The sequence below is a fragment of the Barbus barbus genome, assembly GCF_936440315.1.
Source record: "Barbus barbus genome assembly, chromosome: 24".
NCBI lineage: Eukaryota > Metazoa > Chordata > Actinopteri > Cypriniformes > Cyprinidae > Barbus > Barbus barbus.
The window spans coordinates 7,132,545-7,159,132 of record NC_136752.1 but is presented as its reverse complement, the minus strand read 5'-3'; the positions used below and the strand labels follow the sequence as shown (position 1 = coordinate 7,159,132).

Below are 26,588 nucleotides of genomic sequence, written 5' to 3'. Positions count from 1 at the left end.
CTGACGTCTCGTCAAAGAAAGTGAGAGAAAGTGAAATCCAGACAAAAATAAGAAGTGTGAGTATGTGTGTGTGTGTACCTGTTGTGCCAGCCTATAGATGCCCTATCTGTGACTGTCTGTAAAATGAAGTCCCTCTACATGTGTTCACCTCCCATGGCAACAGCACATCATAAAATAATAACACTGAAAGGCTTTGATTTGTGGGGAATGACTGATGCTGCTTCCTGTTGTGAGTGAAAGTACATTTAAGCCTTAGTGCTGCGTCCTGCTGGGTAGAAATCACAGGGGTCGACTCCAGTCAAACATCCCTTCAGATATATTACACAAAAAACACATATATATTGAATAATAGTGATATTTAAACAGCAGGATCGCCATTTTCAAACAGATTTCATACATTGTTATTTTGCTGAAAATGGTGGCTGGCCTTTTTCCAGAATGCCATTTAAACACGAAAGGATTGATGTTGTTTAGCTTTGTTTACCACTGTAGAGAGAAGTATTGAACGGCTCTTTTAAAGTTGGTGCGAAAGCAATTTTCCATCTGTATCTGCTTGGAATGATCTGGTTTGGGGTATAAATATATCAACTTTGCTATAATTTATCCAAACTAATGGAATTTAACTACTGTAGACTTTGGTCAGGGTAGTGAAATATCTCATTTGTAGGATTTGATGTGTTGTCTTAATTTTTCATTCTTTCAGGGTCTTATTGTTGTGTATTTAGCTTCAAACTCAGGTCAAATTCTGGAATTTACAATGAATATTTGATGTATTAAATCAGTGGTTGTTTGGTTTACAAGCTTTCTCATTGCACATTTCACTTGTTAAAGGAACACTTTACTTTTATAACATTCCAATCCTCTTCTTCTTCTTCTTTCTTTCATTATTTCTTTTTTTTAAAGGACATTCACACAACTCTTTTCCATGTCTTGACTGGTATGCTATATTCCAACTGTCAATGTACCACCAATATTTTCCTATAGAACTATATAACCAATTCAGAGATTAATTAAGCACAGGCTCATGGAAAAATGTCCTTCTACCTCCAATACCAATACCGACAATTCACTGCAAGTTCAAACTGAAATGAACACTAGTGCCAGTAAACCAATCATTACTGGCAGATTATCAATTAATTAAGACTTATTTTTGCATGTTTCCTTGCACAATACTATGTGATGACTGCTAAACATATTTAACATATTGAATGGTTTGTAAACTAATACATTTTGAAGTTTGCATCACATATCCAGCTCCATATCAGTTGCTTTTCTGATGTGGTAAACTTGCTCGGTAGCTCACCTGGTGTTAATAAAAGAGCTTTAAACAGCTCAGATGCTGCCACAGCAAATGTTTATTATCTCATATTTGCCTTCGTTGACACTATTGGTTAGGTTTAGGGTAGGGTTCATTGCAGCATTTATCTTTTAGCCCCTCTCACAAAACATCTAATTTCTGAACTGCCATGTTATCTACAACAACCAACATCATAAAACATTGCCAGACTCCCAAGCTTCTGCTGCGGATAAAACTAAGCATGCTATCAGTGCTATTCACTGGACATTTCACCTTATACATGTCGGGAAACATACAGAAAGGAACACAATAACCATTTTGCATAAATAATACCTCAAGCATATTTTTCCAATAAGCCAAATTAATTATTTGAAGCAGGTTCTTTAATGAAGCTTTTATAGTACTTTTATCAATTGCATTGTTAATCCATTGGATTAGTCCAAACGTCTTTAGACCTTTAGGTCTTATTAGATCTTGGAAACTCCATGTCCAGTTACTTGATCTTGAACTTTCTCTTCTCCATTATTTTCCATCATTCCAAGTATAATAATCTTTCCCCAAGGAGTCTTATCTTCTCATTATGCAGCTGATATAAGTAAGCTTCAGTATTATTGTTTGATGAAGTTAGGTTGCAGCAAATAACCACTGAAGTACCTTTTCAGTGTAGGTGATCTACTGTGGGCCATCTACTGTAGGGTCAATGAACAGGTTTAGAACCTTTATGGATTTTGGAGTTTGTCTGAGTTGCTGTATTTGAGGAGGTCGAATATCCCAGTGTGACTTTTTCTCTGCGTTTTATGGGCTGTTTGTTTCAATGGACCACAGAGCAACAAAAAACATTTACAAGCTTTTAAAGGTCCTACTGGACGATCACAACCTTCAACTGTCCTCTGGAAAATAGAAAACCAGCAGAATGAAGTGCTAGCACTTGCTATACCATAACTGCTTCACCTTCTCTTGGGTAAATTCAGTAAAAATATGCTTTGTACTGTATTTCAGTGCATTTTATTCACCAACTACTGACAAAGCAGTTTACAAACTACAGTAAAAGCACTGAAATAGTGTTGTGCCATGAGCATTTAAATTACGTGGTTCACTTTGTCTGAATTTGCATACTGTACAGTCTGTCTGTGCTGCATTTGATGATGAACTTCTCATCTGTTATTAAAATATGTACATCTTCCCGTGGCCTCATGGGAATAATAAAGTGTCCATCGGATGTGCTCTTCAGAATCTCAAAAATATTAGGTAATCTGAATATTTTTTTACCCAGCGCTTCATAAATACTGTGTATTTGAACTCACTATATAATGAACTCACACAAACACATCCTATACGAGAACAATCAGATATGTACACAATATAAGCATATTATCTACAGAAAGGGATGCAAATGCACAAGTTAATGTGCTAGTCAGAATGTGTTATGTTGTGAATATGTTCTTTCCATAGCAATGCACAAAAACACATACATACAGAAATTGAATAATTAAAACATCAAGAATTCACAACATATTGTATCGTATTCTCATAGTATTGATTCAGGATCTCAGGTTACCCAGGTTTTTACTTGTTTCAAACATGTTTGAGCATTTTGCACTTTCTTGTCAAATAAAATAAAATTCTCAATATTGACTAGTTGCTTATTAGCATGCTCATTACTGGCATATTGGCTACTTATTAGTACTCATAAAGCACATATTCTGCATGACCTTGATCTGCATTGACTAAACTTAACAACTAACTTACTAACTGTTAATAAGCAGTATTTATGAGTTTATTGAGGAGAAAGTCAGTTTTTTGGGGGGCAGTCGTGGCCTAATGGATAGAGAGTGGGTCTTGTAACCCGAAGGTCGTGGGTTCGAGTCTCAGGTCCAGCAGGGATTGTAGGTGGGGGGGAGTGAATAACCAACACTCTCCACCCTCAATACCACGACTGAGGTGAGACCCTTGAGCAAGGCACCGAACCCCCAGCTGCTCCCCGGGCGCCACAGCATTGGCTGCCCACTGCTCCGGGTGTATGCTCACTACTGTGTGTACACTTGGATGGGTTAAATGCAGAGCACAAATTCCGGGTATGGGTTACCATACTTGGCCACACACCACTTCCCCCCTCCCTTATAAATCTGGTGGTGCTACAGCATCGCATCCAATAAAGAAGATATCGTTTCCTTATGTGTCTGTTGTTGTCTGTAATATAGGTTGAACTTTGGTATATCTGTTGGCCGTGGTTTGTATAAAAAGAGCTGAGAGAATAGAGAAAGAATTGTATTTGGTGGGCTGGAATAAATTAGTGTTAGAGCACACTATAAACTAGGCTAGCTTTAGCTGATAAGCAGGCAGTGTTGGAGCAGATGAGATCAAGCAAAGCGCTGATGCATATCTGCAATGGCGAGTGAACGGGATCCGGCTTAGACCGCACTGTAATGAGTTCTACAGCACCACGGCCCGACTGCAGCGTTTGATCAAAGACACGGGGCAGCCTACTCCACTGTTTAGCATCACAATGTCATGCAGTGCTTAGAGTCAGACTACCAGCACTTCACACAGATACTGTTTCAGAAACAGATAGATTCTATATTAGATATGACAAATTTTAGTATGGGCTTGTCACATTTCCCGGAGGGTTATTAATAAAGTGCCATCTCGGAACTAGGATAAATGCGCCTGTATGTATGATAAAGTTATGTTTAGCTTCTCAGTCTCTCTCTCTATATATACATATATATTGTGTTAGACATCAAGCTTTATCTGAGTTTCATGTAAGAGGTTCAGCTACACTGATTTTTATCTCGGCCAAAGACCGAAGCCACAGTCAGCTTAACATGTGATAGTATCAAGTTCTCCTTCCTATAGATGTCATTACTTCTTTTCTCTTTCTGTAGCAGAATGAATGATTTTTTTAAGCTCTTAAGGTCCGTCGTAAAAGTGTGATTTAACTGAATGTCACAGCAAACAGCTATTTAGTTTTAACAAGAAAAGGCAGTTACACATTTCTTCACACATCCTCCAAGCTTTAAACTTAAATATGTGATTTTTTATTTTATTTGTAAGTTGATATTCCCAAAAAATTGTAAACACTGATCCTGTGGCATCATCAAACATCGCTCTGTTTAGGCAAAGACATCTGAGCATTTATTTAGTCAAAGTTAATGAAAATGAGACAAATACACAAAATGATAATTAAATTTCTTTAATTGAAACAAATAAAAGTGGAAGGTGGAAAAAACTAAAGGTCTGTATATAAGTTCAAATCAATTTAAATTGATTCAACAAATTACGTGAATTTGAGTTTGGGTTGCCTGTTTATTCAGGAGTTATTATTTTTGCAATTACATTTGGTAAGACTATTGGCACAGAAACTGAACAGTCCAAAGTTCAGTTAAAAAAAAAAAACTGTATTGTATTTTCTACTTTTGTCTTTGGCTGAGAGCACTTGTAGAACGTGTTTTGAGCTTCCTGAAGCTCAGACAGCAGTGGAGGATGGTGATGAAGTAGACAGCAGTGGGGGTTTATGTTGGAGAAGGTTTGGCGAGAGTCCGTGTTCCCTGACAGCTGCTCAATTAGACATTTCAGATAACACACCCTTAAACAGGAAAAGCTGTTTCAGCGTGTCAAACCTCTTGTAAACTGTCTGAATGGATTATGCTGCCTACATGGTGGTACGGCCTAACCAGAACGAAGGAATTAGCTAAAGCTGTCAGAGTTTTACACGAGTTCCAGGTGAACTCATAATTAGTCATGTTCTAGTGATCACCTGATTTCTGCCTGAGCATAATTGGATGATGTCAGAAGAGATGATTCTCAGACAGAAATTTCAGAAAATCTGATTTTTTTTTCTTTGCTTATGGTGTATATCCTTCTGAAAGAAACCATAACTTATATTTCTTTTTTTTTTTCTTCATGTCCACTTATAAAGATTTTTTTTCTGACCTTTACAACTGAACATACTGTTTTTGCTTCTGAACCTTTAGGACTTTAATATATAAATTATCTTTTTATGACTGGCTAACCTCTTCAAGTATTAAATACTTGAGCTTAATTTGAATAAATGGTTTGTTTGGGCTGGGGATGGTCTTTGATTTGTAAATATTCCAGTATATCAACATATCAGCTGGTTGGAAAAACACACCTGTGGCGACTTTTCTGCAGAATGAAGTGAAGTGACATACTGCCAAGTATGGTGACCCATACTTGGAATTCGTGCTCTGCATTTAACCCATCCAACGTGCACACACACAGCAGTGAACACACACACACACCGTGAACACACAGTGGGCGCCCGGGGAGCAGTTGGGGGTTCGGTGCCTTGCTCAAGGGCACCTCAGTCGTGGTATTGAGGGTGGAGAGAGCGCTGGACATTCACTCCCCCCACCTACAATTCCTGCCGGCCCGAGACTCGAACCCGCAACCTTTGGATTACGAGTCTGACTCTCTAACCACTAGGCATAGAAATTTTAAAATATGTATCTTAAAATAATTATAATAAGTATTTTAAGCATGTTTTTTTCTCTTTTTTTTTGTATATTGTATTAGGTTTTCTTTTGTCTTTGTACATTTTCTATATTAGCACTGTGCTAAATCCGGCATATTTATGTCATTGTACGGTCATTAATATGCATTGTCCCATCCAAAAAAATAAAAATAGCATTAACAAAAGATAAAAAAGGCATTTGCTGAAGCAATATGCCTATTTTATTTTATTTTATTTTTTAAATCATGACAGTTTGCAAATGCAATGCTGTACCAGGTGAGCGAACAAGCACGTTTACTGCAGCAGAAAATATACTGTATACTGTATGGAACCTTTTTATCTTCAGAACAGCCTTAATTCTTCATGACATAGATTCAACAAGGTGATGGAATAATTTCTCAGAGATTTTGATCCATATTGACATGATAGCATCACACAGTTTGCTGCAGATTTGTCACCTGCACATCACATCCATGAAGCGAATCTCCCATTCCACCACATCCCAAAGGTGCTCTACTGGATTGAGATCTGGTGACTGTGGATGACTGTAGAGTATAGTGAACTCGTTGTCATGTTCAAGAAACCAGTTTGAGATGATTTGAGAGCGACAAGATGGGTACACTATAGTCAAAAGGTATGATTGTGGTCAGCAACAATACTCAGGTAGGCTGTGGTGTTTAAACAATGCTAAATTAGTACTAGGGGGCAAAAAGTGTGCCAAGAAAATATTCTGCTCACCATTACACCGCCACCACCAGCCTGAACAATGAGACAATTTGTCCCAGGAAATTGTTTCCCCAGGAACGTTTTTTTTTTTACCCCAGACCTGTTGATGTCTGCGTTTCCATCTAAAGTACCGAGAAAAATAGGCAAATAGTCTGGTGACGTTGGTCTGCGCGCGTTTCTCAATACCAAGTACGCAAATTTTGGACTTGTGTCCTCGGTACTTCTGACTTTGTGAGTTCGACTCGGGAGTGTGACCTCCCGCGGTCGGGACGACGCAAGTCCACTAATTCTGCAAAGAGCAGCGTACTTGATAATGTCAGACAGCTCGCCTCGGCTACTGCAATTTTCCTCACTGTATTTACGGATGAAATATGATATCAAACACCACTGCCTCTTTTAGTTTTAATTTAAACATATTAATATATCCACAGAAATGTAGTTCAGGGAATGTACATTACAATTTTTTTTACAACATTTTCATTTTAACATATTAATAGATTAATAGAATAATAGAGTAAAGACAAAAGATTATGTGTTAGATTTACCCAGAGCGAATTATCACTATACCAGCGAATTATACCACTACAGAGACATGAGAAGGCGGCAAATGTCAGAAGGACTAGCCAAGGTTATGCTCCTCTCAGTGGGATACATGACCCTGAGTGCCCACTGATCGCGTGGAGCTCACATCTCCGAAATCGGCGAAGCACATTTTCAAATAGGCGGTCTCTTTATAAATAAACCACAGATTTGAGTTTTAAACCACTACATTCTCACCTGAAATATTTCTAAAACTATATTTCATGACACAATAACAGTAATATTTAAAAAAAAATATATGTGAATATGGTGGTTGAAATACAGTGCAGCGTGAACTCAACCAATCAGCATGCTCAGCGCCCAAGTCCCGCCCCCGAAAGTTCCGGACCTTTGAAAAAGTACTACCTCGCGAGCAAGGGGCTTTCTGAGGGGCAAATTTGTACCCGGAACTTTATTTCGATCATGGTTCCTGCTGTGGAAACACACCGAGTACCGGCCCAAAGTCCCTAGTTCCTTGGTAAAGTTCCTGCGGTGGAAAAGTGGCTTTAGTGAGCCATGCGAACTGTAGCCTCAGTTACATGTTCTTAGCTGACAAGATTGGCAGCGGTGTGGTTTTCTGCTTCAGTTGAAGAGTTGTACCTAATAAAGTTGCCAGTCAGTGTGGTTTACAAATCATGCACTTTGAGGAAAAAAATTAGGTCATAGCATAGTATTATGGAAGGAACCACACATAAGCAAAGACTTTATCAATCAATAATCAGCCCCTGTAATCATAATTTGCATTTCAATTAATGAAAGTTGTTGGTGTTTTACTACCACAGTGTTCATTTCAACTGGAAACTGCAGTGAGTTTTATGTGCAGGTTTTGCAAAAAAATTAAATGGAGATATGTTAATCCAATGAGCCTACGTTTAAATATTTTAAATCAATATATTTCAGAAGAACTGCAAATATCAAATATGGTTATCCACGATACAACCCTTTAATTTTACTTAAAAAATTATGAAAATGCTGAAAATGCTTTTAGGCTGGTATTGTCTCATCTCTGCAGTTGATTGGGCTTTTTTTCCTCTTTCTTTCTCTCTCTCTATTCTTTGTCTCTTTTCTGTACCTCATCTGTTTTAATTTAGATTTGTTTACATCCTCCAAAGAATCCAGTGGTTTTATTATTATTATTATTATCATTCAGTTTACCAAGGACACAATATGGTCCTGAATATCAAGGTACAGTAATAATCCAGCCCTGCATTATTTCACTTACAACCACCACACAGGGAATAATAAATCACTTGGTAAAGTATGAGATGGCTGCACTGAGGGGAATGTGACTAATGTTGATATTTTCCTCTGAGCGCTATTTATGCACCCTGACAGGAGCTTTCGCCTCCTCCTTTATTCCACTCATTGTATCCAAGTGACGTTATACAGTGCAAAAGGAGAATACCTTTCCAAGGGTAATCAATGTGTTTCTCCCTGAGTGAGACTTAACTCAGTGCCAGCATAAATATTCACATGTAAGCTTGAACATTAAGTATTAATAAGCCTATACAGACAGAGAGGCAGCGAGACCCTGTTTTGAACTTGGCTGTACAGTAGGTTCAATGAATAATGACAGCATTTATCAAGACTCAAAAGAGTCACAAGTGAACTAAAGCTAAAAAAGCTCCATCAGGAATAAAGGTAATAGTGCTCCTCATTGTGAAATGGAAAGACTCTTTCTTCTTAGACAAGCCAGTTTAGACCTAGGGGTCGAAGTTTGGCTGGTTAGCATGGCCCTGTTAGCTCTTGCTGGTACAGACTTGGTATACAATAAACGTTGGTGGGATATGACTGATATATTACAAGTGCTTGACATCTTGCTGCTACAGACCTGATTTTGATCATATGATAAATAGAAATATACAGTACTGTAAAAATAATTTTCCATTGAAATGAATAATACTGTCAAAAAACAGAATGTGAAATCGGATTTAGAATTGCATATGAAGTGGCCCAAATCAAGTGAGATTTGTGTGTGTGTGTGTGTGTGTTTGCCCGCACGTTTTTGTGACAAATGAGGACATACATTTGTATAATGACACCGGTATGACATAGCCTAGGTATTACAAGGTGAATGTGACTTATGAGGACATTTACCCCTTGTCCCCGCTTATAAATCATACAGAGTGAGGGGTTTTTTGGGGGGAAAGTATAAATGCACAGTCTCCTGTGAGGGCTAAGTTTAGGTGTAGGGCAGGGGTTCCCAAACTCATTCTTGGAGCCTCCCCAACACTACACATTTTGCATGTCTCCTTTATCAATCACACCTGCAAAATGTGCAGAGGCTCCAGGAACGAGTTTGGGAACCCCCGGTGTAGGGCAATAGCACATACAGTTTGTACAGTATAAAAACCATTACGCCAATGGGATGTCCCCACTTTTCACAAAAACAAACTTGTAACAAAATCCAATCTATTCTATATATCTGAAAAATAAAACAGTGTAAAGTGAAAAATCTTCCAAGAAGTATTAATAAATATAGCTTAAATAAAACAAGTGGCAGAAGCTTGTAACCATCTGTAAAAGAACTGAAATATATTTCACTCCCATAAAATCAGTGTCACTTTATTTTCTGAATTATTTAAGAATTAGAGAGTGGATGACAAAAAGCTTTAGACAAGCCTGATAAGTGGGGTGTCTTAATTCAAAGTGTGATCATCGCCTTGTACTTTTCTGCTAAAATCATTCTCTGTGGGGGTGTACCAACCGCTGGCTCATTACCAATAATAGTATCACATTTGAGAGGTATGCTGTAAATTAGAGTATGAAAGGACATTGATGTGAACCTATTAGCTATCTGATCCCAAATTACAGCGATCCATTTAGGCTGTACTCTTTTCCACTGCAAAAACACCTGCTTCTAACCATGCGGGATCCAATAAGCTATCTCTTTCATGTAAATCTTTTGTTTTTGTAATGACCAGCAACTGTAAACGGCAAAACATTTTGTTGATTTTGGTTTCACACTGGGCCGCCCCACTGTGACATCTTCAAAGGCTCGCTTCCCCTACATTAAACATTAAATATCTTCTAATTGGCTGTGATTGTGTGGCGTCACATATCAGTTTTGTGTTCAGTGTGTCACTGGGTACGCTGACACAATGTAACAGCCTTCATTTTCCCTAGGTACTCTGTATTCACTTTGTATTCCTTACAAGTATTCTATAGCATTATATTCTAAGATGTTTTGTTGTGTCATCTGATTATAATTTCTTCTTTTGAATCCATAATGTTTTCTCATTCATTGTGAAATTAACTGTGGGGCAGGGTTTGCATTAAAATGGATTAGGAAAAAAAATTACACATGTAGCGTTTGTGTAAGCAACATAGGCTCTTTGGAATAATGCCTACAAAACACACCTATCCAATTCCCCGCAGTTTCAAGTTGAAATTAACCCCTTTGCTGGCAGTAAAACATCAAGAAATTTTAATCTTTTTTGCACAAATTATGATTACAGGGACAGATTAACAATTAGTAAAGAATACTTTTACTACATATTGTAAACTCATACCCTTTGATGTTTGCATCAAATAACCAGCTCTATCCCTCGGTTTCACAGACAAGGCTTAAGGCTAGTCCCAGACTAAAATGCATGTTTGAGCTGTCTCAACTAAAAATATGTTGCTCTGACATATCTTAAAATATGTCGGTGCCATTGATCTGTCTCAAGATGCACACCTGTAACGTTTTCTTCTAAGGCATTTTTATAAAAGCTGCTTAAATATCTTAATTTAACTAAGTCCTAGTCCTGGCTTAAGCTAAGCCCCATCTGTGAGACCGGGCCTATATGTATGGCTTTTTTTAAGCAAAGTAAACATGCTCAGTGGTTCACCTGGTATAGCATTGCACTTGTGACACAGAGAAGGAGTCACAATTGTCACACAATGGTCCTAAAAATACTTTTACAACATATTTGTAAATTTGTACCTGTTGACATTTGCATCACTTAACCAGCTCTATATATATGGCTTTTTAAAGCAAAGTAAACTTGCTCAGTAGCTCACCTGGTGTAACATTGTACTTGAGTGTGAGTCATGATTGTCACACCAGGGTGTCTGTCCAGCAGTGGGAAACTGAGAGCAAAAGACCTTTCCCAGCTTCCTTCTGATTTCCTATTGATATTGGTTCAGTATCACCTGTGCCTGACTTGTTGGGTTGCGTTTATAAGACCTGCATTTTTGTTGTTGTTGTTGTTTTTGGTATCTGTGCTGTTTCTTGTTTTTGTGACCCATGCTTTGGATTACCTGCTTTTGACCTGCCTGTTTAAGAATTATACTTTTTATTATTGGACATTTTTGCCTGCTTCAACATTTTCAGCTGTGCTTTTGATGCTTGGCTTGCTTTTGTGTTTATTTAAGAAGGACATTTAAGTAAAGGCTGTTTCTTTTCCTCAAGTCCTGCCTCTTATGATTCATTGCTCCATAGTGTATTCTGGGCTTCCTGCAACACGCTCTGGTTTTGAACCCTGGCCGTGACTATGATTAAAGATAAAATGGCATGGTTGCTTCAACAAAAGTGTTTTTAGCTCATATTTTCCTTTAACGCTTTTAGAGTTCAGCTTTGCTGTTGTACATTATTGTCATAGATCAATAAAGGGATAGTTCACCCAAAAATGAAAATTATGTCATTAATTACTCACCCTTGTGCCACTCCAAACCCGTAAGACCTTCGTTCATCTTCAGAACACAAATTAAGATATTTTTGATGAAATCCGAGTGATCTCTGACCCTCCCATAGACAGCAAGGGTCCTAACACGATCAAGGTCCAGAAATGTAGAAAGGACATCGGTAAAATAATCCATGTGACGTCAGTGGTTCAACCTTAATTTTACAAAGCTACGGAAATACTTTATTCAACAATTCTTCTCCTCCGCGTCGCCCTGGCGCCATTTTGGAGAGTATCCACTGAACATAAACAAGGTATGCTGTTCTGTGTCAGCCGTACCATGTGAATACGTTGTTTTGTTTACGTTCAAATCAAAGCAAACGCATACATCGTGATACTCTCCAAAATGGCACCACGGTGACGCAGAGGAGATAAATTGTTAAATAAAGTTTTTTTTTTTTTTTTCTTTGTTCACAAAAACTATTCTCATTGCTTCATAAAATTACGGTTGAACCACTGGTGTCACATGGATTATTTTACAGATGTCCTTGCTACGTTTCTGGACATTGATCGTTTAAGGACCCTTGCTGTCTATGGGAGGGTCAGAAAGCTCTCGGAGTCTGGAGAGGCACAGAATCCATGTTGCTTGAAGTCCAGTGTGAAGTTTCTGAAGTCAGTGATGATTTGGGCTGCCGTGACGTCTGCTGGTGTTGGTCCATTGTGTTTTATCAAGTCCAAAGTCAATGCAGCCGTCTACCAGGAGATTTTGGAGCACTTCATTCCTCCATCTGCTGACAAGCTTTATGGGGATGCTGATTTGCTTTTCCAGCAGGACTTTAGCACCTGCCCACAGTGACCAAAACCACTTCCAAGTGGTTTGCTGACCATGATATTACTGTGCTTGATTGGCCAGCCAACATGCCTGACCTGAACCCCATATGGAATCTATAGGATATTTTCAAGAGAAAGATGAGAAACAGTTGATCCAACAATCCAGACGAGCTGAAGACTCAATAGTGCCTCAGCAGAGCCACAGGCTGATCGCTTCCATGCCATTCCTCAATGATGCTGGAGTTTGTGCTAAAGGAGCCCTGACCAAGTATTGAGTGCATAAATAAACATACTTTAAAATAACTTGAACTTTTCTGCTTTGCAAAACCTTTTTTTGATTGATCTTAGGAAATATTCTAATATTTTGAGATACTGAATTTTGACTTTCATGAGCTGTAAGCTCTAATGTCTGAAATGTCTTACTTTACATGTAATGAACCTAAAATATATATGAAAGTTTAACTTTTTGAAATATTACAAAAAAATTCAGCTTTTCACGATATTCAAATTTTTTTAGATGCACCTGTATATATATATATATATATATATATATACAGTATGTGCTAAAGAAGAAACACTCTTACATCAGTGTCTGAACCTGCGGACTCAATTTTTCATGTTTTTATCATGGACTATGTGCTATTCACCACATAGTGAAGGAATAGGCCTAACGAGCTAAATAATCTGTTTTTGTTTTCCTCCGGTATGCTATCACAAGCATGTCCAACGTCTCCTCTGGTCAACTGAATAACTGTGTTCACCTGCCAGTGAGGAGCAGAAAGCACTGGCGTAAATACGATGTCACTCTTCACTTTTTTTCCACCTTAAAAGAATGCAGCACCTCTACGAGCCACTTGTCCATCTAATTACTGTAGTCACTGACAGCATGGTAGGCCGGTAATTTGATTTATATTGAGTTACACAAGGAATGGATTAACAGCTAATAAAAAATGCATAGCACCGCCCTTGCAGTCACCGCATTTGTCACAGCCCTTTACTTTCCTTCATGTGCCCTTTATGCTGTGCTTTGAGCAGAGAATGAGAAATAGACCTGCATATTCATTCACGTTCTGTCTTTTTTCACACTCTCTTCAGGATGCTCTAGGCTGGGGAAAATAAATAGATTTACAGGCCTCTGTCGGTTCATGTTATAGTTGTAAATTGCTCCCGATGCTATGTGTTATTGAGCTACCAGAGAGCTAAATGTGCACCACTCATATTGTATTATTTATAATCATATCATTTTTGTTTTTCTAGGATGAAGACATAAAAATAGAGTAGGGTGCAGTTGTTGAAATATAATTATCCAGTAGAAAAACAATACACTGCATATAAAAACATTATTCTTAAGTATAGCGTGGAAATTATTTGATATATAGAGTATGCATATGTTGTTGTAGTTAATATTAATAATCAATTTAACTCGTTAATTACAACTAATTATAAAAACACATTACAAAACTAACACATGAAATCACTAATCTACTTTTAACTTATACCAATGATTTAAAAATAGCACAAATTGGATTTCTATGAACTGTAGGCCATTGATAGGCTTATGTTCAATGGTATGATAATAAAACAAACACTATATATACTTCTAAAGCTACTTTGTATCATATATATTTTAATGAATTACTCCTCGTTAAAATATATATTGTGTTATCTTTATTTTGGTGCTTTTTTTCATCTTTTTTGATTAATTAATCAGCATATAATTGATTCAGTTTTTTATTCCATGGCCAGTCCTAGTTATTTTTAGCATTCATCTCTTCAGTTTTCTTCAGTATGCAGGTCATAGTATGGGAAGTCACACCGAAAGAATCCATAGCTAGTTGATCAATGTATGCGAAATACAGCTGCAGAGTATGTAAGCAATCAGGTGCACCTGAATTTGTCATGGTGTTTTAGTGTTGAAACTGAATATTATATATCACGTTCCTCTGCCTTACTGAGAAGTGCCTCTCAAGGCCACGGCTGCCATTTCTGTGCCTGATCAGAATAGAATACACAGAGGAAGTTCAATGACTTACTGTGCATTTTGTAGTTATTTTCCCTTACAAGAAGGATGAAATTGATGTGATCTCAGTCAACACGTGACTTGTCATTACAACTCACTCAGTGTCAGATCAGATAATCAGAACTGTGTGCAAATAAAAATTCAACTGTGTGCAAATATGTCATAATTGTGTTTTATGAACCAATGTGTATATAGTTCAGAATTAATTTTATCGAAGAGTAATTAGACACTTTCTAATTAGACACTTTGCTCAAGAATGTTTTCACTTAGGCTGTTAATTTAATGTCCTTGTTTCAGTCCCTTTCAACATAAAAGTCATTACGACTCACTCACATAAGGCAGTTGCAATAATGGCCCTTTCTCAATACCAGATATGGCATATTAGTTATATGAAATATTATTTATTGAACAATAATAAATAAATGACAACAGTAGCCATTATAAAAGTGTAATAAGTTTGCACAATAGGAAAAAAATGCAAGCAAACAATTCAGTCAAAAGTAGAAAAGCAGCGCTTTAGTTAGTACAGGATTTAATTACATATAAATAAAAATATATGCAAATTAACTTTGCCCTATAAAGCCAAATCAGATTGCTCAGCAAGTAATAGATTAATAGATTACAAGTAATAGATTAATAATAGATTAATAAAACCAAAGATTACCGTTCAGTATAACCAAAATGAATTATACTTCATGTAACACCATCAACATAAGAGCCAGCAGCAAATTCCAGAAGAAATGGCCTAGATAAAGCTGTTCTCGGTGGGTACATGCACGCCTGGAGCTCACATCTCCGAAAACGTCTAATCAAATTGTCAATTAAGCACTGTCTTTATATATAAATCGCATATTTGAAGCCTAAGCAACTAGAGATCTAAAAATCTCTTAAAACTGCATTCTGTCACACAATAACAGTAGTAATACTGTAAAATTATAGTGGGTTCACTCCTCTGCCATTGACACTCACAAAATGCTGCCAATAGACCCAACAGCAAGTGGAGTCGACAATGGTTAAAGTGCTGATACTACTGGAATATCGCACTGCTGGGAAAAGGCTCTCAGCCAATCAGAATCGAGAACCAGAACAAACTGCTATATAAACAGAATTACATTATTAGTATTATACAAAGTTAGAGAAAAGACATTTGACAGGTATACAGTTACCGTATATAATTGATGTGACATGCAAAGAAAACCACACAAAATCATAATTTCAACCTTTTTTTTTTTGGCGCCCTGTGCCACCCTCAAAAAAATTATCGTATCCTTATCCATATGGTCGCTTTCAAATTAACACACGTCTAATTAAGATGTCGCCATTACTGTATTAAAATAGCTTCAAATGTAAAAAAGCTTTCCATACACTGTTCAGAACATCAGACTCATTTGTATTTCTCACTTCATGTTAATTTTTCCAAACAAAGGTTATTCTCTACACACAAAATATGAAGAACACGTTGACTTTTCCAAGCTTTCCATTTTAATTACAGAGCACAAAAGAGGTCAATCACATCCAGCAACCAAACACAAGTGAAAAGCATTTTTCTTTCTCTTCTTAATTTTCATTTCAAATTTAGTTGGTGCTCAAGAATGTTTTTACTTAGGCTGTGTTAGTACAATTAAGAAAAACAGTGTGGTTTAATACATGTTTGAAAAAAGTAAAGACGTCAGCACTCTAAAGTAACTTTGGCAAAAACTAACGTTTTTATTTGTTGTATACTTTTGGTCTTAACACCACCATGTAATTAATTTGATTGTAATGTTATGCTTTAGTTAATTGACAACTCCCTTTTCTAAGAATGAGAGAGAATGTTATAGCAATTTCAGTCTAGCGAAAGGTTGTGTCCAATCTTCTTGTTGGAGACCCTTATTTGACACAGCAAAAGGCCAGGAGGTTTGATCTTTGAGAAAACGAGTCCCAAAGTGATTCTTACAACTCTGCTGCTTCTAGCAGCAACAGTTTCAGCACAAACTTGCAGGGCAAGCAATCTCAGATGTCTAGACCCTTATTCCTACAATTGTTGTGATCAGAGATCTTGTGAGGTTTGTTGACTGAGGGAAGTGCAGCACACAACATGACTGAGGAGAGATTGGATTTCCACCCACCAGCACGGAGAGTTTTTTGGCAGTATCTTTGTGAAAGCAAATCCAATATTTCAATGTGTTTGAGTTTACAGTGTGTGCATGTATAAGTAGAGATGTGTAGGTGTGAGCGTGAGGCTATCAGTAATGCAGTCATATACCTGAATGACAGAGACAGATTGTGTTTATGGCTCCTGAATGACCCTCTGAGAGCGTGCTATAGAGCAGGACTGTCAAATCCGAACTGTCATTCATTTTTAATGCTGTCTTCCAATTGATTTTGATGACATCAAACGTTAATTCAAAAGCACTGAGTGGCATATACAGTAGTTAGCAACACACTGTGTGATCCAGTATTTGTGCTTTTTCTGGTCATACTTAAGATATCTTAGTTTCAAATAAATTGAAAAATGTGTTATCCAATGAAGTAAATGTATGCAAATAATGTATTTGTATTCTTTATATGTTCACCTGCTCGAATAAACATGCTCACTTCACATTAGTGTTATTTTACTATTTGTTAATAATTTGAATTAGATTTATTTGTGATTTTTGTATTAGGTTTTATTTGTTTTGCTGTTGTTGTTGGTTTAGATATGTGTATATAGTTTTTATTACATTTTAGTTTTTTTAGTTTTTTTCATTTTTACATGTTTATACATTTGGCAAATTTTAGTATAATTAGTTATACTTAAACTAAACAAAAATTAGAAAAGATGCTTTGGAAGCTAGCTGAAATAAAGTAAATGTAATATTAAAATACTGTCAGACCCAATGACCTGTTTTGTTGTGTTTTCTCCCTCATGTGCTCTGTTTGACCTAGTTTCTGTTTCCCCTTGATTTGCCTCAGTTAGTTCACCTGTGTCTTGTTAATTAGTGATTAGCTCCTCTTCCGTTTGTATAAATTCCCTTCCTTTAGTTCTCTGAGTTGTCGGTTATTGTATTTGATTCCCTATGTGTGTGGATGTCTCCTTGTGGATTTATATAAAATAATTGAAAAATAACCTTCTTCATCGCGTGCTCTTGTCCTCATTCCAGCACGTAACAAATACATTTAATATTAAAATACATTTTAATATTTTATTTCAGTTGTTTTTGAGAATGTAGGGCTTGTGTGGAATCCTCCACCGCATCCTGATCCTTCGAGGCTGGACGAGTGACTTCTCAGTGGGGGTCGCGCCCTCTGGTGCCATTCTTTCCTGAAGTGCATGAGGAGCTTACAAGACTGTGGAAGGCACATTTCACTGCCCGAAACAAATCTTGTTGCTCCTCCGCCCTCACCACCCTCGATGGTGGGGACGCTTTGGGGTTACGCGGGCATCCCCTCAGTGGAGAGGTCTGTGGCCATGCAACTGTGTCCAACAGCCGCTACCACCCTGCGGGGTGACCCGTGTCTCCCCTCACGGGCCTGTAAATATTCTTCAGGTCTAACTGGCAGTGCTTATAGAGCCTCTGGGGAAGTGGCTTCTGCCCTCCACGCCATGACATTACTGCAGGTCCAGCAGGCCAAAGCACTGAAAAACCTGCACGAGGGTGGTCACGAGCCTCTGGGTCGTGCGATGTCCACACTAGTGGTCCAGGAGCGCCATCTCTGGCTGTGTCTCGCTGACATGAAGGAGCAGGAGAAGGTACAGTTCCTGAATGCTCCCGTGTCACAGACTGGCCTCTTCGGCGACGCTGTCGAGAAATTTGCCCAGCAGTTCTTGGTGGCACAGAAGCAGACTGATGCGATCAAGCACATCATGCGCGGAGGAGACCTGCTGCTTCCACCCCGGCTGCAGCCCCTCAGCCTGCTCGTCACAGGGGGTGGCCTCCCTGCGGCCACCCCCGCTCCCGCGCAGCCACAGCAGCCTTCCACCAGGCAGCATCATGGAGACGGTCGCAGGCAGGACGCCCAGCCCGTCCAGGCCCCCGCCAAACCTGGCGGCAAGTGCAAGAGCCCCTGAGACGGGCAACCCAGAGATGGAGGAGACTGCTCGTGAGGAGATGGTGACTGCACCACTCCCTCCCCGGAGGAGGGCTGGGTGGAGAATCTTTTGTTTCATTCTGTTTTTGTTCCGCCGCTGGCCCGGATGCCAGTGGTACCCAAAACTTCAATAAAAGAGCAGTTTCCTCAGTCTCTGGGTCTCAAGAGGGGGAGAGTTGGGAGCTGTGCATCGCGGGTTCGCTTCCCTCCTCCTCTTTTGCCAGCAGGCAGCAGTGGGTTGCCCAAGAGCACCCCTCCTGCCCTTTCATGGAACCAGGTAAGGGCAGTAGCACTCGAGTCCCCGCTTCAAGTCGTCACATGCCGGGCTGTCACAAGCCCCAAGCCGGGTTCCTGTGTTTCCTCCCACAGGAGGAGGAAACAGGTGAGTGTTACACTGCACACCCAGACTCCGCCCCCTGCCGTCACATGCCCCGGGCCGGGTGCCTGTGTTCCACCTTGCTGCCCCATCGCGGGCACGTCAGTGGCCCCATTGGTCCTGCTGGCACGGTCTCTCGGAGCCTGGCTAGCGCTCCCCAGTCCGTCTCGGTAGCTCCGGCGGACCATCAGACTCGGCTAGACGATTCAGTTTGCCCGGCGTCCCCCCAAGTTCAGGGGCATCCGGTCCACTTCAGTCAAGGCCATCAATGCCCCTGTCTTACATGCGGAAATCGCAGTCCTGCTGGCGAAGGACGCAATAGAGCCGGTCCCTCTAGCCGATATGAGGTCGGGGTTTTACTGGCCTTACTTCATTGTGCCCAAGAAAAGCGGTGGGTTATGACCGATCTTGGATCTGCGACTTTTGAACCGTGCACTTCACAAGATTCAAGATGGCGCTGCTGTGTTTGGAAGCCGTCCAGGTCGCTCCGCTTAGATTGTGCTTTTATTTACTTTTTTACTTACTTTTACTTTCTCTTTTTACACATTTAACGTCGGCACTGATCCCTTATGACAAAGAAACACTTTTGGACGTTGGAAACTGCTACACTAACCTGTTCCAGGACACCTTATCCACGAATCCATCGTGGCCACTCGAGATTCTTCGGAACGCGGAGATGAACAATGGCCACTCGAATAACCCCCCAAGGCGACGGATCAAGAAACATCGTGGGAAACGCGCTGGGATTCGCGACACACTCTGGAAAAGGACTCATAATCCTCCTCTTCCGAGCATTCTGCTCACAAATGTCCAATCCTTGGAGAATAAGATGGACGATCTTAGAGCCAGGATAAGTTTCCAACGGGACATAAGGGACTGTAACATCCTTTGTTTGTCTGAAACATGGCTTACGCCCTTGGTCCCGGACAATGCTGTAATGCCGAGTGATAACTTTTCTGTTTTACGGATGGACAGAACAGCAGAGGCCGGTAAATCCAGGGGTGGGGGAGTATGTTTCATGATTAACAAGAAATGGTGTGATCCCAGGAATATCTCCATTCTGTCGTGTTCCTGCTCGCCTCATCTGGAACATCTTTCCATTATTTGCCGCCCATTTTATCTGCCCCGGGAGTTTTCATCGATTATTGTTACTGCTGTTTACATTCCACCACAGGCAGACACCGGCTTGGGTTTGTCTAAGCTTCACGATGTGTTCAGCGGCTACATTAACAAACATCCTGACGCTGTCTTTATCATCGCGGGAGACTTTAACAAAGCTAGAACTTTTATCAACACATATCCTGTCCAACTAGAGGACCAAATACACTGGATCACTGCTACTCTCAGTTTAAGAATGCCTACAAAGCCCGCTCACTACCGGCTTTTGGCAAATCGGACCATGCCAACATTTTCCTCACACCGGAATATAAACAAAGGCTCGTTCAGGATCCCCGATGCAGAGAGTAGTGACGCGCTGGTCCTCCCACTCAGAAGCTATGCTACAGGCGGCTCTTGATGACATCGACTGGGACATGTTCCGGGCGAGTTCATCTGACGTCAGCGAGTTCACGGATGTAGCATTAAGCTTTGTAAACACGATAACCGAGCAAGCTACAGAAACAATAACTATAAGGACCTTCTCCAATCAGAAACCGTGGGTGGACAGAACAATCCGTGCTGCGGTTAACATACTCACCGCAGCTTACAATGAGGCTCTTTTGACCGGGAATATGAGCGAGTACAAAGCATCGTGCTATGCTCTCCGACGTGCAGTAAGAGCCGCCAAACACAGATACAGAGAGAGAATTGAGTCTCATTTCCAGCTCAAGGACTCTCGATGGATGTGGCAGGGACGGAGGAGCATCTGTGCCTTTGGAAACAAATCCTCCGCAGAGGTGAGAGCAGATCCGATGCTGGCCGATGAGTTAAACATCTTCTACGGCCGCTTCGATTGCAACGGCGGCAGCGCGACTCTGCTGACCAGAGCATCAGGAAGCAGCAGGCAGAGCAGCATAACCATGTAATCACCGTGTCGGAGGATGAGGTTCGGAGGGCGCTAAAGACAGTCAGCATACGTAAGGAAAGCAGCCGGACCTGATGGGATAACCGGCCGTGTTATGAGGTCCTGTGCTGATCAGCTCGCTGGTTTGTTCACTTCCATCTTTAATGAGTCCCTTGCTACCTCCATGCTTCCCACCTCATTTAAAAAATCTGTCATTATTATCCCTGTGCCAAAGAATAATAAACCCTCTGGCCTGAATGACTATCTCCCAGTTGCCATCACATCAATAGTCATGAAGGTTTTTGAGAGACTTGTAAAGAGTCACATTTGCTCCTCCATACCTGTTACTTTGGACCCTCTTCAGTTTGTCTATCACCCAAATAGATCTACTGACGATGCCATCTCTCACATCCTCCACTCTTCCCTCACACACATAGACAGCAACAATGGGAATTATGTAAGGCTGCTATTCATTGACTATAGCTCAGCTTTCAATACTATAGTCCCCATCAAGCTAGCTTCTAAACTCACAGACCTCTGCCTAAACTCCTAACTCTGTGACTGGATTCAAGACTTCCTCACCGGCAGACCTCAAGTGGTGAAAGTTGGCCAGTTCACCTCAAACTCCATCACTCTGAACGTAGGAGCCCCACAAGGCTGTGGCCTGAGTCCCCTGCTCTACTCTCTCTACACACATGATCCACATCTATTATCAAATTCGCTGATGATACTGTGGTTCTGGGCCTCATTTCCAACAATGATGAGACCGCATACTTGGATGAGGTAGAGAGACTCACATCATGGTGCCTGGACAACTGTCTCTCTCTGAATGTGAGAAAAAACCAAAGAGCTGATCATGGACTTTAGGAAGAGACAGCAGCGGCCCTACACTCCTCTTATGATCAGTGGGACCCCTGTGGAGAGGGCGAGTAGCTTCAAGTACCTCGGTGTAAACATCTCAGAGAACCTGACTTGGACTACACACATCCAAACACAGGTTAAGAAAGCCAGTCAAAGTCTGCTCTCCCATCTATGCAGGACATCTACCTTAAACGCTGCAAAAGTAGAGCTGTCAAAATCATCAAGGACTCAAATCACCCTGGTAACCGTCTATTCACTTTGCTACCATCTGGTAAGCGCTTCCGTAGGCTGATGGCAAAAACTGAGAGACTTAAGAGGAGCTTCTTCCCCCAGGCCATCAGGCTCCTAAACTATAACTCTGTGTCATAACATCACATGATTCAGTGTAAATATCACTATATCAATAAGTTATTCATAACATTTTCTACCTCGTATTGCTGCTATGTGAATACCCTGTACAACTTTTTTGCACATTCTTTTGCACATTCCTTCTTATATTATTATTTAAGTCAACAACATACTGACCTGCACATTTATATTTATATTTTTATCTTTTATTTTATTTTATTCTTTTTATTTTTTTCTCATTTTCTTTTTCTTAATATTTATGTACATTCTGTGTTTTGTATTCTATATAATTGCACTGTCCTTGGAGCGGATCTGACTTACATTTCACTGCTGGTTATACTTTGTATAATTGTGTATGTGACAAATAAAAAATCTTGAATCTTGAATCAAGATGCAGAAACACATTTTCGGCTGCGTCCGTCCCCTAGATTGGTTTGCAGCGATCGACCTGAAGGATGCGTACTTTCATGTCTCGATTCTCCCCCGACACAGGTCGTTCCCTTCGGACTGTCCCTTTCGCCTCGCGTCTTCACCAAAGTCGCAGAGGCGGCCCTTATTCCCCTGAGAGAATGGGGTGTGCGCATCCTCAACTACCTTAACGACTGGCTTATACTTGCACAGTCTCGAGAGCAGTTGTGCACACACAGGGACCTGGTGCTCAGGCACCTCAGCAAGTTGGGCCTTCTGGTCAATTGGGAAAAGAGCTAACTTGTGCCAACGCAGAGGATCTCTTTTCTCGCCATGGAGTTGGATTCGGTCAACCAGACAGCACGCCTCACCCAGGAACGTGCTCAGTCGGTGCTGAACTGCCTCAAGACTTTATCAGGCAGGACGGCAGTCCCACTGAAACTCTTTCAGAGGCTCCTGGGGCATATGGCTGCAGCTGCGGCCATAGTTCCGCTCGGTCTGCTCCATATGAGACCACTTCAGCACTGGCTCCATGGCCAAATCCCGAGGTGGGTGTGGAAACGCGGTACTCATGATGAGCTGTCTCGAGCAGCACTTCCAGGGGAGTGGAGACTCCATCCCCATTAGTTCAGCTGATTTGGGGACGGTTAGGAGTTGCTCAGGTGGACCTGTTTGCATCCCCAGAAACCCACTGCCAGTGGTTCTACTCCCTAACCGAGGCAACGCTCGGCACGGATGCACTGGCACACAGCTGGCCCCGGGGCCTGCACAAATATGGGTTCCCCCCAGTGAGTCTACTAGCACAGACACTGTGCAAGATCAGGGAGGACGTGGTTCCCAGAACTCATGCTCCTTGCGACAACCCCTCCCTGACCGATTCCTCTGAGGAAGGATCTGTTTTCTCAGAGACGGGGTACCCTCTGGCACGCGCCTCCAGACGTGTGGAAACTCCATGTGTGGTCCCTGGATGGGATGCAGAGGTTCTAGGTGAACTAGCCCAGGAAGTAGCACTCACTGTCGCTTCAGCACGTGCACCGTCCACAAGACGGGCCTATGCTCTGAAGTGGAACCTGTTCGTCGAATGGTGTTCCTCTCACCATGAGGACCCCCGGAGATGTTCGATCAGAGCCGTGCTTTCCTTTTTGCAACAAGGGTTGGAGCGTAGGCTGCCCCCATCCACCCTTAAGGTTTATGTTGCTGCTATTTCCACTCACCACAACCCCATAGAGGGGAGGTCGGTGGGGAAGCACAATCTGGATGTCAGGTTTCTTGGGGGGCCAGGAGGTTAAATTCTCTTTTATTCCCTCCCTCCCTACACTCTTGGGATTTGTCATTGGTGCTAAGAGCCATACAAACTGCCCCCTTTGAGCCTTTGCAGTCAGTCGAGTTGAAGTCTCTCTCTATGAAAACCCTACTCCTCATTACGTTGGCCTCGATCAAGAGGGTGGGGGACCTGCAGGCATTTTCGGTTGACGAATTGTGTCTTGAGTTTGGGCCGGCTAACTCCATTGCAACACTGAGGCCCGGCCCGGCTATGTGCCCAAAGTTCCTATCACTCCCTTCAGGGACCAGGTAGTGAACCTGCAAGTGCTGCCCCTTAAGGAGTTAGCTACAACCCAACCCTAGCTTTGCTCTGTTCCGTACGCGCACTGCGACAGTACGTGGATAGAACTCAGAGGCAATGGGGGGGCAATAAACATAAAATAAAACATAACATTTTTCAAGAGCACTTTTTGAAGGGGACACAAATAATAAAATTGTACTTGTAAAGATATGTATACACAGAGGAAAATTTGTCAAACTTGGCACTCCAGGTCTTCAAAATTTTTGTCTTTGCTCCATGAATACGAGCTGTAGATAGTTCCATAGAAACAATGTCCAGCAAAAATAAGCTCCATACACATGGACTGGGTTTTCTTTAAGGATATCTCAATATTTTGGTGTACTGAGATTTTTTTCTACTCTGACGAGTCCCTCAGTCCCTGCCACTGAAAACAGCCCCACAGCATGAGGCTGCAATGAGCATACTTTACTTTTGGGATGGTACTCTGCAGGTGATGAGCAGAGCTGGTTTCCTTCAAACATGATGCTTAGAATTGAGGTTCATCAGATCAGAGAATATTGTTTCTCAGAGTCTGAGGGTCCTTTAGGTGCTTTTTTGAAAATACCAAATGTGTTTTCATGTGTCTTCACTGAGGAGAGGATTGAGTTTGGTCACACCGCCATAAAGCCCAGATCGGTGGAGTGTTGCAGTGATGTTTGTCCTTCTGTAGGTTTCTCCTATCTGCATATATGATCATGGAGCTCAACTAGAGTGACCATCAGGATCTTGGTCACCAGTCTAGACAAGGCACTTCTCCATCAATTGTTCAGTTTGGCCAGGAGGCCAGCTCTAGGAAGAGTCCTGGTTGTTCCAAGCTTCTTCAATGCAGCAGATTCTTTTTTTCTGAACCCTTCCCCAGATCTGTGTTTTGACACAAGCCTGTTTCTGAGCTCTACAGGCAGTTTATTATTATTATTATTATCTCAGGGCTTGATTTTTGCTCTGCTATGCATTTTCAGCTGTTAGAGCTTTTTTGAGAGGTGTGCGACTTTCCAAATCATACTCTTTCAAATGAATTTTCCACAGTTTAACTCCAAGTGTAGTAACATCTACAAGCGATATGAGTGTTCCTGAGCTAAATTTCGAGTGTCTCAGAAAAGGGTATGAATACTTATGCAATAGAATCATTTCAGTTATTTAATTCTAATAAATTTGCAAAGTTGTTACAAACCTGTTTTGTGCTTTGTCATTATGGTGTATGGAGTGTAGATTGATGTGGAAAAAAAGTAATTTAAAGCAGTTTAACACAAGGCTTCAACATAACAAAACGTGGAAAAAAATGAAGGGGTATGAATACTTTCGCAAGGCAAATATATACTTTAATCCTTTATTATATTTAATTTTTTTTGACTCGAGAACCACTGGCATTTTGTCGAATAGTAATATTGATGTTTGTGGACATCCTTATGATTGCTGATTGTTTTTACCATTAGCCCCACCCACTTTTGGCCACTTGTGTGTGCATTTTGGTGTATGAGTACGAGTATGTGTGTGTATGTAAGGTTAACACTGCCAGTAACTGTTTATGAAAACGAAATTGAACAAATGTAAAGCAAGATGCCTTTGTATGGATTTTTAATAAGCATATTATAATGTTTTCTGAAATGTTGTGTTTATGTTTGTGTCCACAGGTTTGATTATCAAGAGTTTCTACACAACTCCAGTTTTTGCCTTGTTCCTCGGGGCAGACGGCTCGGGTCCTTCCGCTTTCTAGAGGCCCTGCAGGTTGGTGATTCTGAAGTTTACTTGTCTAAAACTCTGTCACGCCATGCTTCCTTTCATAACAGGTGTTTTTGATTGGCCTGAATGTTTTTAGGGCTCAGCCTTTTGGAGCCCTGAGGTTGCACTATCCAGGCGTAGAGGTTATTGATATTGACATTCTGTCATCATTTCAAAAACACCCAGATAAGACACTTATACTGAAGAGGAGAAGTGAAGAGATCTATTAATAAACCTCTCTCTCTCTCTCGCTCGCTCTATTTCTCTCGCTCTCTCTGTGGCTATTCATTAGTTGTGTTCTTAGTCTACTGTCGGTTTAGTAAGGAGAATCAACTAATGATGCAGTCAAAAGTTCAGCAAATTTACATTTTATTTTCTTGTAGGAAAAAATACAGCCCACTGTCTCTACCAACATAACTTTTGAGCATTGTGTTATGTTTTGATGTTCATGATATTAATTAAGCAATCATTTAAATCTAAGTTTGAGATGTTGAGCTGTTGAGTGAATAGTGAAGTTTATGAAAAGCATGCAAGTCAATAACACCTGGGCAGTGATGCAGAACGCATGCATGAGATGAAACTTCAGCTGAATATATTAACAACTGACTGCCATAATGCAGGAGCTGTCAGCGCTGCACATGCAAGATTCTAAGATGAACAGATAGTTTAATTCAGATTTACTGAATA

General features: G+C 40.7%; 1 protein-coding gene across 1 annotated transcript in view; it reads left to right on the top strand.

The window, feature by feature from the left end:
* LOC306843651 (exostosin-1-like) overlaps positions 1–26,588 on the top strand; it is a gene marked incomplete at its 5' end in the record, with an annotated part of 289,444 nt that overhangs the window by 189,420 nt on the left and 73,436 nt on the right. The window contains one exon of the mRNA XM_079375244.1: positions 25,814–25,907. Coding sequence (XP_079231370.1) covers positions 25,814–25,907 — 94 coding nt within the window. The remainder of the gene's footprint in view (positions 1–25,813; positions 25,908–26,588) is intronic.